At 40.7% G+C, this 13,145-nt stretch overlaps 1 protein-coding gene across 14 annotated transcripts in view; it reads right to left on the bottom strand.

Moving 5' to 3' along the window:
- The window catches only part of LOC128704860 (CAP-Gly domain-containing linker protein 1), a 308,119-nt gene that overhangs the window by 55,819 nt on the left and 239,155 nt on the right, over positions 1 to 13,145 (bottom strand). For all 14 annotated transcript variants that reach the window (XM_053800027.2, XM_053800017.2, XM_053800020.2 and 11 more), the window contains 4 exons: positions 12,703 to 12,843; positions 7,618 to 7,764; positions 6,145 to 6,654; positions 773 to 904 (listed from right to left, as the gene is read on the bottom strand). In XM_053800027.2, coding sequence (XP_053656002.2) covers positions 773 to 904; positions 6,145 to 6,654; positions 7,618 to 7,764; positions 12,703 to 12,843 — 930 coding nt within the window. The remainder of the gene's footprint in view (positions 1 to 772; positions 905 to 6,144; positions 6,655 to 7,617; positions 7,765 to 12,702; positions 12,844 to 13,145) is intronic.

The following is a 13,145-nucleotide window of genomic DNA, read 5'->3' as shown; positions in this document are numbered from 1 at the left end:
TCTGTGGATAAATAATAGCCAAAACGCAGTAATGTAATGACCTGGTTCTTTTATTGTATCAGTTAAGTATTTCAGAATCTTATTCAACTTGGCAGCTGATGAGAACACACAATTTTACCATTTTCAATTTGAAGAATGGTTAATTTGGCATACTGACTATACAGCCTCCAATGACACCATGGAAGTTTTACATAATACTACTGACGTTGGAGTTGTAAATCTCCACGCAATTGGGTTGTAAATCTCCAGGCCAGTGTGTAAGCTGAGTCAGCCTCTAAACTGACTGATGTGGCTCAGCCATTTCTTTTCTGACAGACCCTGGAATTGGTGGAGTTTATTATGAATTAAAGTAGTTAAGAATCCAAAATATTTATCAAGCAAGTTAGTTTTTGTTAATTATATTGTATTATACTATGTTAGTTCAATGTTCTTCTATGGAAGCACTGTATAAAAATGGTCATGAAGTGGAATGAGTTGAGTAATGACACTAGAAATAGGCTCCAGAAAGGGGTTCAAAAACAGATAAGAAATGATTCATGAAATCGTAATAACACAACTGCAAGCAAACCACAGAACGGGTGGGGTTTAAACCCGTGGCATGGGTTCAGACCCCAACCATTCTATGGTTTGTCAGATAAGAAATAGCTAAGTCACCTCAGTCAGTAAAGAGGCTGGCTCAAGAGCTGGAGTTCACCACCACAAATTCATACAGGTAATTTTTACATTACTTACATAAAGCACACTGTCTTTCAAGTATTATTAAATACTATACCTCCTCTTTCTCTTTAAGCAGATGATCTGTCTCCATACGCAGGTCAGTAAGAGCCTGCTTCATACCTCCCTCTAAGTCAGCTGATGCATCAGTCATTGCACTCACTTGACTCTCCAGACATTTTACTTTTTCCTGTAAATCAAAACCATCATTATTAGTGCACTTTATGATGATTAAAACTTTAAAGGAAATTTCTGTTGAAAAATATTTCAAAAATAAAAGATTAATCATGAACCCCTCTAATAAAGATTTATACACCCTCCAAGTCATCCTATTTTGCTCCATCATTTCTTAAATGTCTAAACCACCTTAACAACCCCTCTTCAGCCCTCCGGATAATACTTTTACTAAATCTACAAATCATGAATTCTCTGCATATTTACAAATTCTCTTATGTCTTGACTCCATCCTTACCCATCATTTCCAATGTGTGCCAAATTCTCTCTAATGCAGTCAGTGTGGCTTGAAAAATTTAAGCGAGGCTCCTTCCTTAACCCTTTGACTGTTTTGGTCGTATATATACGTCTTACGAGCCAGTGTTTCAGAAGTATATATTTTTTTTTTTTTTTTTTTTTTTTTCAACAAGTCGGCCGTCTCCCACCGGGGCAGGGTGACCCAAAAAAGAAAGAAAATCCCCAAAAAGAAAATACTTTCATCATCATTCAACACTTTCACCACACTCGCACATTATCACTGTTTTTGCAGAGGTGCCCAGAATACAACAGTCTAGAAGCATAAACATATAAAGATACACAACATATCCCTCCAAACTGCCAATATCCCAAACCCCTCCTTTAAAGTGCAGGCATTGTACTTCCCATTTCCAGGACTCAAGTCCGACTATATGAAAATAACCGGTTTCCCTGAATCCCTTCACTAAATATTACCCTGCTCACACTCCAACAGATCGTCAGGTCCCAAGTACCATTCGTCTCCATTCACTCCTATCTAACACGCTCACGCACGCTTGCTGGAAGTCCAAGCCCCTTACCCACAAAACCTCCTTTACCCCCTCTCTCCAACCCTTTCGAGGACGACCCCTACCCCGCCTTCCTTCCCCTATAGATTTATATGCTTTCCATGTCATTCTACTGTGATCCATTCTCTCTAAATGACCAAACCACCTCAACAACCCCTCTTCTGCCCTCTGACTAATACTTTTATTAACTCCACACCTTCTCCTAATTTCCACACTCCGAATTTTCTGCATAATATTTACACCACACATTGCCCTTAAACAGGACATCTCCGCTGCCTCCAACCGTCTCCTCGCTGCTGCATTTACCACCCAAGCTTCACACCCATATAAGAGTGTTGGTACTACTATACTTTCATACATTCCCTTCTTTGCCTCCATAGATAACGTTTTTTGACTCCACATATACCTCAACGCACCACTCACCTTTTTTCCCTCATCAATTCTATGATTAACCTCATCCTTCATAAATCCATCCGCCGACACGTCAACTCCCAAGTATCTGAAAACATTCACTTCTTCCATACTCCTCCTCCCCAATTTGATATCCAATTTTTCTTTATCTAAATCATTTGACACCCTCATCACCTTACTCTTTTCTATGTTCACTTTCAACTTTCTACCTTTACACACATTCCCAAACTCATCCACTAACCTTTGCAATTTTTCTTTAGAATCTCCCATAAGCACAGTATCATCAGCAAAAAGTAACTGTGTCAATTCCCATTTTGAATTTGATTCCCCATAATTTAATCCCACCCCTCTCCCAAACACCCTAGCATTTACTTCCTTTACAACCCCATCTATAAATATATTAAACAACCATGGTGACATTACACATCCCTGTCTAAGACCTACTTTTACCGGGAAGTAGTCTCCCTCTCTTCTACACACCCTAACCTGAGCCTCACTATCCTCATAAAAACTCTTTACAGCATTTAATAACTTACCACCTATTCCATATACTTGCAACATCTGCCACATTGCTCCTCTATCCACTCTATCATATGCCTTTTCTAAATCCATAAATGCAATAAAAACTTCCCTATCTTTATCTAAATACTGTTCACATATATGCTTCAATGTAAACACCTGATCTACACATCCCCTACCCACTCTAAAACCTCCTTGCTCATCCGCAATCCTACATTCTGTCTTACCTCTAATTCTTTCAATTATAACCCTACCGTACACTTTTCCTGGTATACTCAGTAAGCTTATTCCTCTATAATTTTTACAGTCTCTTTTGTCCCCTTTCCCTTTATATAAAGGGACTATACATGCTCTCTGCCAATCCCTAGGTACCTTCCCCTCTTTCATACATTTATTAAACAAAAGTACCAACCACTCCAACACTATATCCCCCCCTGCTTTTAACATTTCTGTCATGATCCCATCAGTTCCAGCTGCTTTACCCCCTTTCATTTTACGTAATGCCTCACGTACCTCCCCCACACTTACATTCTGCTCTTCTTCACTCCTAAAAGATGGTATACCTCCCTGACCAGTGCATGAAATTACTGCCTCTGTTTCTTCCTTAACATTTAAAAGTTCCTCAAAATATTCTCGCCATCTTCCCAATACCTCCATCTCCCCATCTACTAACTCCCCTACTCTGTTTTTAACTGACAAATCCATATTTTCCCTAGGCTTTCTTAACTTGTTTAACTCACTCCAAAATTTTTTCTTATTTTCATTAAAATTTCTTGACAGTGCCTCTCCCACTCTATCATCTGCTCTCCTTTTGCACTCTCTCACCACTCTCTTTACCTTTCTTTTACTCTCCATATACTCTGCTCTTCTTATAACACTTCTGCTTTGTAAAAACCTCTCATAAGCTACCTTTTTCTCTTTTATCACACCCTTTACTTCATCATTCCACCAATCACTCCTCTTTCCTCCTGCCCCCACCCTCCTATAACCACAAACTTCTGCCCCACATTCTAATACTGCATTTTTAAAACTATTCCAACCCTCTTCAACCCCCCCACTACTCATCTTTGCACTAGCCCACCTTTCTGCCAATAGTCGCTTATATCTCACCCGAACTTCCTCCTCCCTTAGTTTATACACTTTCACCTCCCTCTTACTTGTTGTTGCCACCTTCCTCTTTTCCCATCTACCTCTTACTCTAACTGTAGCTACAACTAAATAATGATCCGATATATCAGTTGCCCCTCTATAAACATGTACATCCTGGAGCCTACCCATCAACCTTTTATCCACCAATACATAATCTAATAAACTACTTTCATTACGTGCTACATCATACCTTGTATATTTATTTATCCTCTTTTTCATAAAATATGTATTACTTATTACCAAATTTCTTTCTACACATAGCTCAATTAAAGGCTCCCCATTTACATTTACCCCTGGCACCCCAAATTTACCTACTACTCCCTCCATAACATTTTTACCCACTTTAGCATTAAAATCCCCAACCACCATTACTCTCACACTTGATTCAAAACTCCCCACGCATTCACTCAACATTACCCAAAATCTCTCTCTCTCCTCTACACTTCTCTCTTCTCCAGGTGCATACACGCTTATTATAACCCACTTTTCACATCCAATCTTTATTTTACTCCACATAATCCTTGAATTAATACTCAATAATTCTCCTGCATATATTACTAAATGTAAAAGGAGAAACTTTCATCTTTCCTTTTGGGCCACCCCGCCTTGGTGGGATACGGCCGGTGTGTTGAAAGAAGAAGAAATAATTCTAGCGGCTTCAAATCAAGCAGAAAGCTGGTAGGCCCACATGTGAGAGAATGGGTCTGTGTGGTCAGTGTGCACCATATAAAAAAATCCTGCAGCATGCAGTGCATAATGAGAAAAAAAAATCCGACTTTTTTTTGGATTAAAACGCTGACTTTGAGGTGTATTTTCATATAGTATTTATTGTTGTATTCTCATTTTTATGGTCTCATGTGATAAAATGGAAAACATATTACAGAAATAGAGGTGATTTTGATTAGTTTCACGATGAAAACAACCTTGAAATTGAGCTCAAAGTAGCGGAAATGTTAGAATTTTATCAATGTTCAAGAGTAAGCAGATCATAATACACGTCAACTGGGGAGTCTAATATTCTTTCACTAGTGCACTGATATTATTTATACCATTTTTACAATAATGCAGTAGTCTCCATAACAGTAAATCTTCTATTTTTTGTATGAATAAAAAATCAAAATAGAAAGCAATAGTAATATAAGAGGGGCCTAGAGACGTGACTAATGAACAGAGGATATGTTATTTTAGTGCCAAGAATGTCTACCTTGTTTATTCTGGACCCTATTTTGAAATTGGCGTGAAATTGGCCAAATTGACAATTTCTGACCACTTTATTGGGTAGTTGAAATCTGTAAATGGGCGGTTTCTTGTACTCAATTGATAGAAAAAATGGAGTTCTAAAGAAATAGCTATGAGTTTAGTCAAGTGAAACAATGCAATTGGCCAAAAATGGGGTTCAAAGTCGGCGAAATCGCCGATGCGTATATGTCGCAGAGACCGCTAACTTCGCGGGAGCATAATTCTGTGAGTTTTCGACCAAATTTTGTACTTTTGGTGTCATTACCATCGGGAAAAGATTCTCTATCATTTCATAAGAAAAAATAATTTTTGTTTTTTTCCAAAAAATTTTCGACATAGAATGAGTTTCGGAAAGGGGTTTGCGACAGTCAAAGGGTTAAATGGTGCTTAGAAGTACTTTTGAAATTCAAAATATGTGCACAGACTTAGAGCACAAAATATCACACAAAGCAAGAATTTTTTTTTTTCTGGTGGCCTGGTGGTTAACGCTCTCGCTTCACACGGTGAGGGCCTGGGTTCGATTCCCAGCCAGAGTAGAAACATTGGACGTGTTTCTTTCCACCTGTTGTCTATGTTCCCCATCAGTAAAATGGGTACCTGGGTGTTAGTCGACTGGTGTGGGTCGCATCCTGGGACACTGACCTAAGGAGGCCTGGTCACAGACCGGGCCGCGGGGGCGTTGACCCCCGGAACTCTCTCCAGATAAACTCCAGATATAGTGGCCGTCTCATACTGAGGCAGGGTGACCTGAAAAAGAAACTTTCACCATCCTTTACACTCTCACTCTCTTGCCAGAGGCATACAGATACAACAGTTCAGATGTCACTCCAAAACAGCCAATATCCCAAACCCTTCCTTTAGCGTGCAGGCACTGTACTTCCCACCTCCAGGTCTCAAGTCTACATAAATGGTTAACCTGAGTCCCTTCACAACAGCACATCAGGTCCCAAAAACCATTTGCCTCCATTCACTCCTATCTAACACCCTCACTGCTGGATGACCAGGTATAACAAGCAAGGGATAACTGTACATAAGAAAAAACTAACTGGCTGACTAGTGTCCTCTAACTCCTTACCTCCAATTCTGACATTTCTCCTTCCTTTAGCATCACTTGCTCCTGCAGCTCATAAAGCTCTAGGTCCTTCTTTTTCAAGAGCTCATCTTGCTCAGCACTGTGCTGCTTCTTAACAAAAGCAATTTCATCTGCCTTCGTAGCAACTTCCTTTTCTAAACATGAAAATTTGTTTTGAATCTGCTCTAATTCCTTTTCATATTTCTCTTTTTCTTGCTGTAGTTGCTTTATAGCAGCATTATCACCTTCTCTGGCTGCTCTTTCTTGTGATAATGCCACTTCTTTCTCCTGTAGCAATTCCTGAATACTTTCAAGTTGCTTATCCTTCTCTTTTAGCTGATTCTTTAAGGTGTTTAGTTGTTCTGAAGAATCCGAGGATGAGGAGAGATAGGCGGCCACCTGCTCCTTTAACTGGTCTTTCTGCTTGTCGAGAGCCACAATTTTGGACTCTGCCTCTGTCAGCTGTTGAACAGAGTCACTGATCTCTGCTTCTCTGTCTGCAATTCTGCTTTCCTGTTAACAGAATAAAGGCATCAAAATTATTAAGAACTTCAAGTTACAGAGCACAACACAGATTTTTTTTTTTAACACACTGGCCATCTCTCACCAAAGTAGGATAATTCCAAGAAAAAAAGAAGAAACACTTTCACCATCGTTCACTCTATCACTATCTTGCCAAAGATGTGTCGATACTAGAGTTCAGGTTCCCTCTAAACTTCAAACATCCCACCCATCCTTCAGAATGAAGGCACTGTACTTCCTACCTCCAGGACTTAAGTCCTGAATCCTTCACAAAATATTGTCTTGCTCACAATCCAACAGCTAATCAAGTCCAAAAATAATTTATTTACATACAGTATATTATAAACACACAGATATTACAAACAAAATCAAGTTTGAAGCATTTACAAATAAGACAATGGCATATGCAGATCAAATCAACACAATATCAATGTGGGCAACTGCACACTGGGCACATCAATGAAAATAAAGTTAGCACAGCTAATGCTATAAATATCTCTAGCTTTTTTTTTTTTTTTCCAACAAGTCGGCCGTCTCTCACCGAGGCAGGGTGACCCAAAAAGAAAGAAAATCCCAAAAAAGAAAATACTTTCATCATCATTCAACACTTTCACCTCACTCACACATAATCACTGTTTTTGCAAAGGTGCTCAGAATACAACAGTTTAGAAGCATATACATATAAGGATACACAACATATCCCTCCAAACTGCTAATATCCCAAAACCCCTCCTTTAGAGTGCAGGCATTGTACTTCCCATTTCCAGGACTCAAGTCCGGCTATATAAAAATAACCGGTTTCCCTGATTCCCTTCACTAAATATTACCCTGCTCACACTCCAACAGATCGTCAGGTCCCAAATACCATACGTCTCCATTCACTCCTATCAAACACGCTCATGCACGCCTGCTGGAAGTCTCTAGTAACTATATTTAAACTGTATTCATATTTACCAGATATTTGGTCTGTTCTTCAAACTTCTGCAATTTTTGCTTGTATTCTTCTTCCTGCTCTAAATACTGCTTGTCTCTTGCCTGTTTCTCAGCCTCTCTGGTCTCCTGCTCACTTTTAAGGTTTACTTCCGTCTCCTGCAGTCTCTCCTGCAACATAGATAAATTTTATAGTCAAATCAGTCACGATATATAGTACTCACCATTATGTGATTGCTGGGTAAAGTCCTAGCTTCTGGCATTGTCTCACAGTCTCCTAACCTAATCGGCCCTATCGTACTTGTTCTTAAAGCTGTGTAAGGAACCTGTATTCACCACTTCCTCGTCAAGATCACTCCACTTACTGACCACACTGAACAAATACTTCCTGGCATCCCTATGGCTCATCTGTGTCTTTAACTTCCAGTTGTGCCTCCAGTACCTGTTTCCTGCATCTCAAACAGCCTATCCCTGTCTACTCTATCAGTACCTCTGAGTATTGTGTACATTGTTATCATGTCTCCACTGGTTCTCATCCTCCAGTGTCATTATTTTGTGAATAATTTATTACCACTGTAACATACATAGCTATCAAAACTTTAAAGCCCAGTCCTTAAACCCATGATGTGCCTCTGTAATATTTTGACTACCACACACAGGATGGGTAAGGGTGCATAATAAATTTATTAAACTAAACTGACTTGTACTTGAATGGTATACAATACCAACAAGATGAAGATTTAGACATTTGCATCATCTTGGTACAGGTAGGCCCTGCTTTACAGCATTTTGCTAATGCAGCAGTTTTCAAATAGACCCATTCTACATTTATTCAGACTTTCTACAATAAATATATTCACCACTCACAATAAGCGAAGGACGAAAATATTTTAAGGTAAGTAGTGTGTGTACTATATATGCATTTTTTAGCCCTAGCTTTATTGCTCACTTAATATATGATAGTGTAAATATGTTTTTATTATTTTATTATCACACTGGCCGATTCCCACCAAGGCAGGGTGGCCCGAAAAAGAAAAACTTTCACCATCATTCACTCCATCACTGTCTTGCCAGAAGGGTGCTTTACACTACAGTTTTTAAACTGCAACATTAACACCCCTCCTTCAGAGTGCAGATAGGATAGCAGGCTTTTATGTGCATTTGAAAGTGAAAAAAAACTATATTTCACAAAACCTAACCTGCTGTATAAACAAGGCCCTACAGTACCCCAGAACCTAACCTGCTGTATAAACAGGGCCCTACAGTACCCCAGAACCTAACCTGCTATATAAACAGGGCCCTACAGTACCCCAGAACCTAACCTGCTGTATAAACAGGGCCCTACAGTACCCCAGAACCTAACCTGCTGTATAAACAGGGCCCTACAGTACCCCAGAACCTAACCTGCTGTATAAACAGGGCCCTACAGTACCCCAGAACCTAACCTGCTGTATAAACAGGGCCCTACAGTACCCCAGAACCTAACCTGCTGTATAAACAGGGCCCTACAGTACCCCAGAACCTAACCTGCTGTATAAACAGGGCCCTACAGTACCCCAGAACCTAACCTGCTGTATAAAGAGGGCCCTACAGTACCCCAGAACCTAACCTGCTATATAAACAGGGCCCTACAGTACCCCAGAACCTAACCTGCTGTATAAACAGGGCCCTACAGTACCCCAGAACCTAACCTGCTGTATAAACAGGACCCTACAGTACCCCAGAATCTAACCTGCTGTATAAACAGGGCCCTACAGTACCCCAGAACCTAACCTGCTGTATAAACAGGGCCCTACAGTACCCCAGAACCTAACCTGCTGTATAAACAGGACCCTACAGTACCCCAGAACCTAACCTGCTGTATAAACAGGGCCCTACAGTACCCCAGAACCTAACCTGCTGTATAAACAGGGCCCTACAGTACCCCAGAACCTAACCTGCTGTATAAACAGGGCCCTACAGTACCCGAGAACCTAACCTGCTGTATAAACAGGGCCCTACAGTACCCAAGAACCTAACCTGCTGTATAAACAGGGCCCTACAGTACCCCAGAACCTAACCTGCTGTATAAAGAGGGCCCTACAGTACCCCAGAACCTAACCTGCTGTATAAACAGGACCCTACAGTACCCCAGAATCTAACCTGCTGTATAAACAGGGCCCTACAGTACCCCAGAACCTAACCTGCTGTATAAACAGGGCCCTACAGTACCCCAGAACCTAACCTGCTGTATAAACAGGGCCCTACAGTACCCCAGAACCTAACCTGCTGTATAAAGAGGGCCCTACAGTACCCCAGAACCTAACCTGCTATATAAACAGGGCCCTACAGTACCCCAGAACCTAACCTGCTGTATAAACAGGGCCCTACAGTACCCCAGAACCTAACCTGCTATATAAACAGGGCCCTACAGTACCCCAGAACCTAACCTGCTATATAAACAGGGCCCTACAGTACCCCAGAACCTAACCTGCTATATAAACAGGGCCCTACAGTACCCCAGAACCTAACCTGCTATATAAACAGGGCCCTACAGTACCCCAGAACCTAACCTGCTGTATAAAGAGGGCCCTACAGTACCCCAGAACCTAACCTGCTGTATAAAGAGGGCCCTACAGTACCCCAGAACCTAACCTGCTATATAAACAGGGCCCTACAGTACCCCAGAACCTAACCTGCTGTATAAACAGGGCCCTACAGTACCCCAGAACCTAACCTGCTATATAAACAGGGCCCTACAGTACCCCAGAACCTAACCTGCTATATAAACAGGGCCCTACAGTACCCCAGAACCTAACCTGCTGTATAAACAGGGCCCTACAGTACCCCAGAACCTAACCTGCTGTATAAAGAGGGCCCTACAGTACCCCAGAACCTAACCTGCTATATAAACAGGGTCCTACAGTACCCCAGAACCTAACCTGCTGTATAAACAGGGCCCTACAGTACCCCAGAACCTAACCTGCTATATAAACAGGGCCCTACAGTACCCCAGAACCTAACCTGCTATATAAACAGGGCCCTACAGTACCCCAGAACCTAACCTGCTATATAAACAGGGCCCTACAGTAGCCCAGAATCTAACCTGCTGTATAAACAGGGCCCTACAGTACCCCAGAATCTAACCTGCTGTATAAAGAGGGCCCTACAGTAACCCAGAACCTAACCTGCTATATAAACAGGGCCCTACAGTACCCCAGAACCTAACCTGCTGTATAAACAGGGCCCTACAGTACCCCAGAACCTAACCTGCTGTATAAACAGGGCCCTACAGTACCCCAGAACCTAACCTGCTGTATAAACAGGGCCCTACAGTACCCCAGAACCTAACCTGCTGTATAAACAGGGCCCTACAGTACCCCAGAACCTAACCTGCTGTATAAACAGGGCCCTACAGTACCCCAGAACCTAACGTGCTGTATAAACAGGGCCCTACAGTACCCCAGAACCTAACCTGCTGTATAAACAGGGCCCTACAGTACCCCAGAACCTAACCTGCTGTATAAACAGGGCCCTACAGTACCCCAGAACCTAACTTGCTGTATAAACAGGGCCCTACAGTACCCCAGAACCTAACGTGCTGTATAAACAGGGCCCTACAGTAGCCCAAAACCTAACCTGCTGTATAAGTGGGGCCTGCCTGTATCTTTATTTGTAGAAGTTTTGCCATGCAGTGGCTTTATCAATACAAATTCAAGGACATATGGAAAGACTGTAGAACTATGTACAAAAGACAAGGTAATGAGTCCAAGGCTGAGGGACTGATTACCTCATCTTTTGTATATAGTTTTACAGTCTTATCTTTATGTCCTTGAATTTATATCATTGGCAATTTGTATCAATGGCAGATGTTGCACATGTGTCTAATTCTTTAAACTGATTTAATCTTCTCTCACATGAATGAGTTATTATAACACTTCCTCATGGATTACAAAGGCAAATTAACACCCAGTTTCTCTTTAGTAATTTTTCACATTTAACCCTTTCAGGGTCGACAGGCCCTCTCAGAGACTTGTTCTCAGGGTCGCCCAAATTTAAAAAAAAAAAAAAATTCTCATGAAAAGATAGAGAATCTTTTCCCGATCATAATGACACCAAAAGTATGAAATTTGATGGAAAACTTACGGAATTATGCTCTAGCGAAGTTAGTGGTCTCGACTATGTTTACGCATCAGCGATTTTGACCACTTTGAGCCCTATTTTCAGCCAATTCCACTGTACTAGTTGACAAAAATCATGAATATTTCACTAGAACTCCATTTTTTCTATTGAATGAGTGCAAGAAACCACCCATTTACCGATTTCAACTATCCAATACAGTGGTCAGAATTTAGCAATTCTGCCAATTTCACACAAATTTCAAAAGATGCCAATTTCCAAATATGGTCCAGAATAAACAAGAAAGACATTCCTGGCACTAAAATGACATTTCCTCTGTTCATTAGTCACGTCCCCATGCCCCTCTTACATTCTTTTGCTTTCCACTTTGAATTTTTATTCTCACAAAAAATAGAAGATTTACTGTTATGCAGACTACTCCATTAGTGTAAAAAATGGTATAAATAATATCGGCGCACTTGTGAAAGAATATTAGACTCGCCAGTTGACGTGTATTGGACGCATAGCATTATTTGTTTACTTTTGAATTTTACTAAAAATCAAACATTTCTGCTACTTTGAGCTCAATTTCAAGGTACTTTTCATTGTAAAATCAGTCAAAATCATCTCAATTTCTGTAATATGTCTTCCATTCTATAAAATGAGACCAGGAAAACTAGAACACAACAATAAATACCATACGAAAATACAGTGCAAAGTCGCTGTTTTAATCCAAAAACATGGTCAAAGTTTTTTTTTTCTCTCATTACGCACTGTGTGCTGCAGGATTTTTTTATACTGCGCACAATGACCACGTAGACCCATTCTTTCATATGCAGGCCTACCAGCTTTATCTCACTAGATTTGAGGGCGCTAGAATTTAGGCGTACTAGTACGTCAAAAACCCTGGTGCGTAAGCCGTACTAGTATGGCCGAAACCCTGAAAGGGTTAATTAAGTCACATATTTCAGTGATTTCTTCCCACAAACACTAAACAACATAATAACCTACCGTAAGGTTTTGTAGCTGCTCCTCCTTTTGTTTAAAACTGATTGTAGCTTGACTAAGTTTCCCTTCAATGTCAGATATTGTAGAGTTAGCTTTCTGTAGCTGCACTTCTAATTCTGATTTATGGCTCTCTATTGAAGTTATCTGCATTAGGAAAATAAAGAGTCAATATAGTATGTAAAAAAAAGGAGCCATTATGCTCTGCATTACCTCCAGCAGCCACCAATATTCATGTAGAGTTAAGCACCAAAATTTCAGAGGAGAGAGTGACAGTATAATACAGTACAGTGGAACCTCAGTTTTCGTATGCCCTAGTCTGCATGTAAAACTAGTTTTTTTTTTCAACAAGTCGGCTGTCTCCCACCTAGGCAGGGTGACCCAAAAAGAAAGAAAATCCCCAAAACAAAAATACTTTCATCACTCAACACTTTCACCTCACTCATACA

Source organism: Cherax quadricarinatus, chromosome 91 (genome assembly GCF_038502225.1).
Source record: "Cherax quadricarinatus isolate ZL_2023a chromosome 91, ASM3850222v1, whole genome shotgun sequence".
Classification (NCBI taxonomy): Eukaryota; Metazoa; Arthropoda; class Malacostraca; order Decapoda; family Parastacidae; genus Cherax; species Cherax quadricarinatus.
The sequence above is the reverse complement of the archived record's forward strand: the minus strand, read 5'-3'. Positions and strand labels throughout refer to the sequence as shown.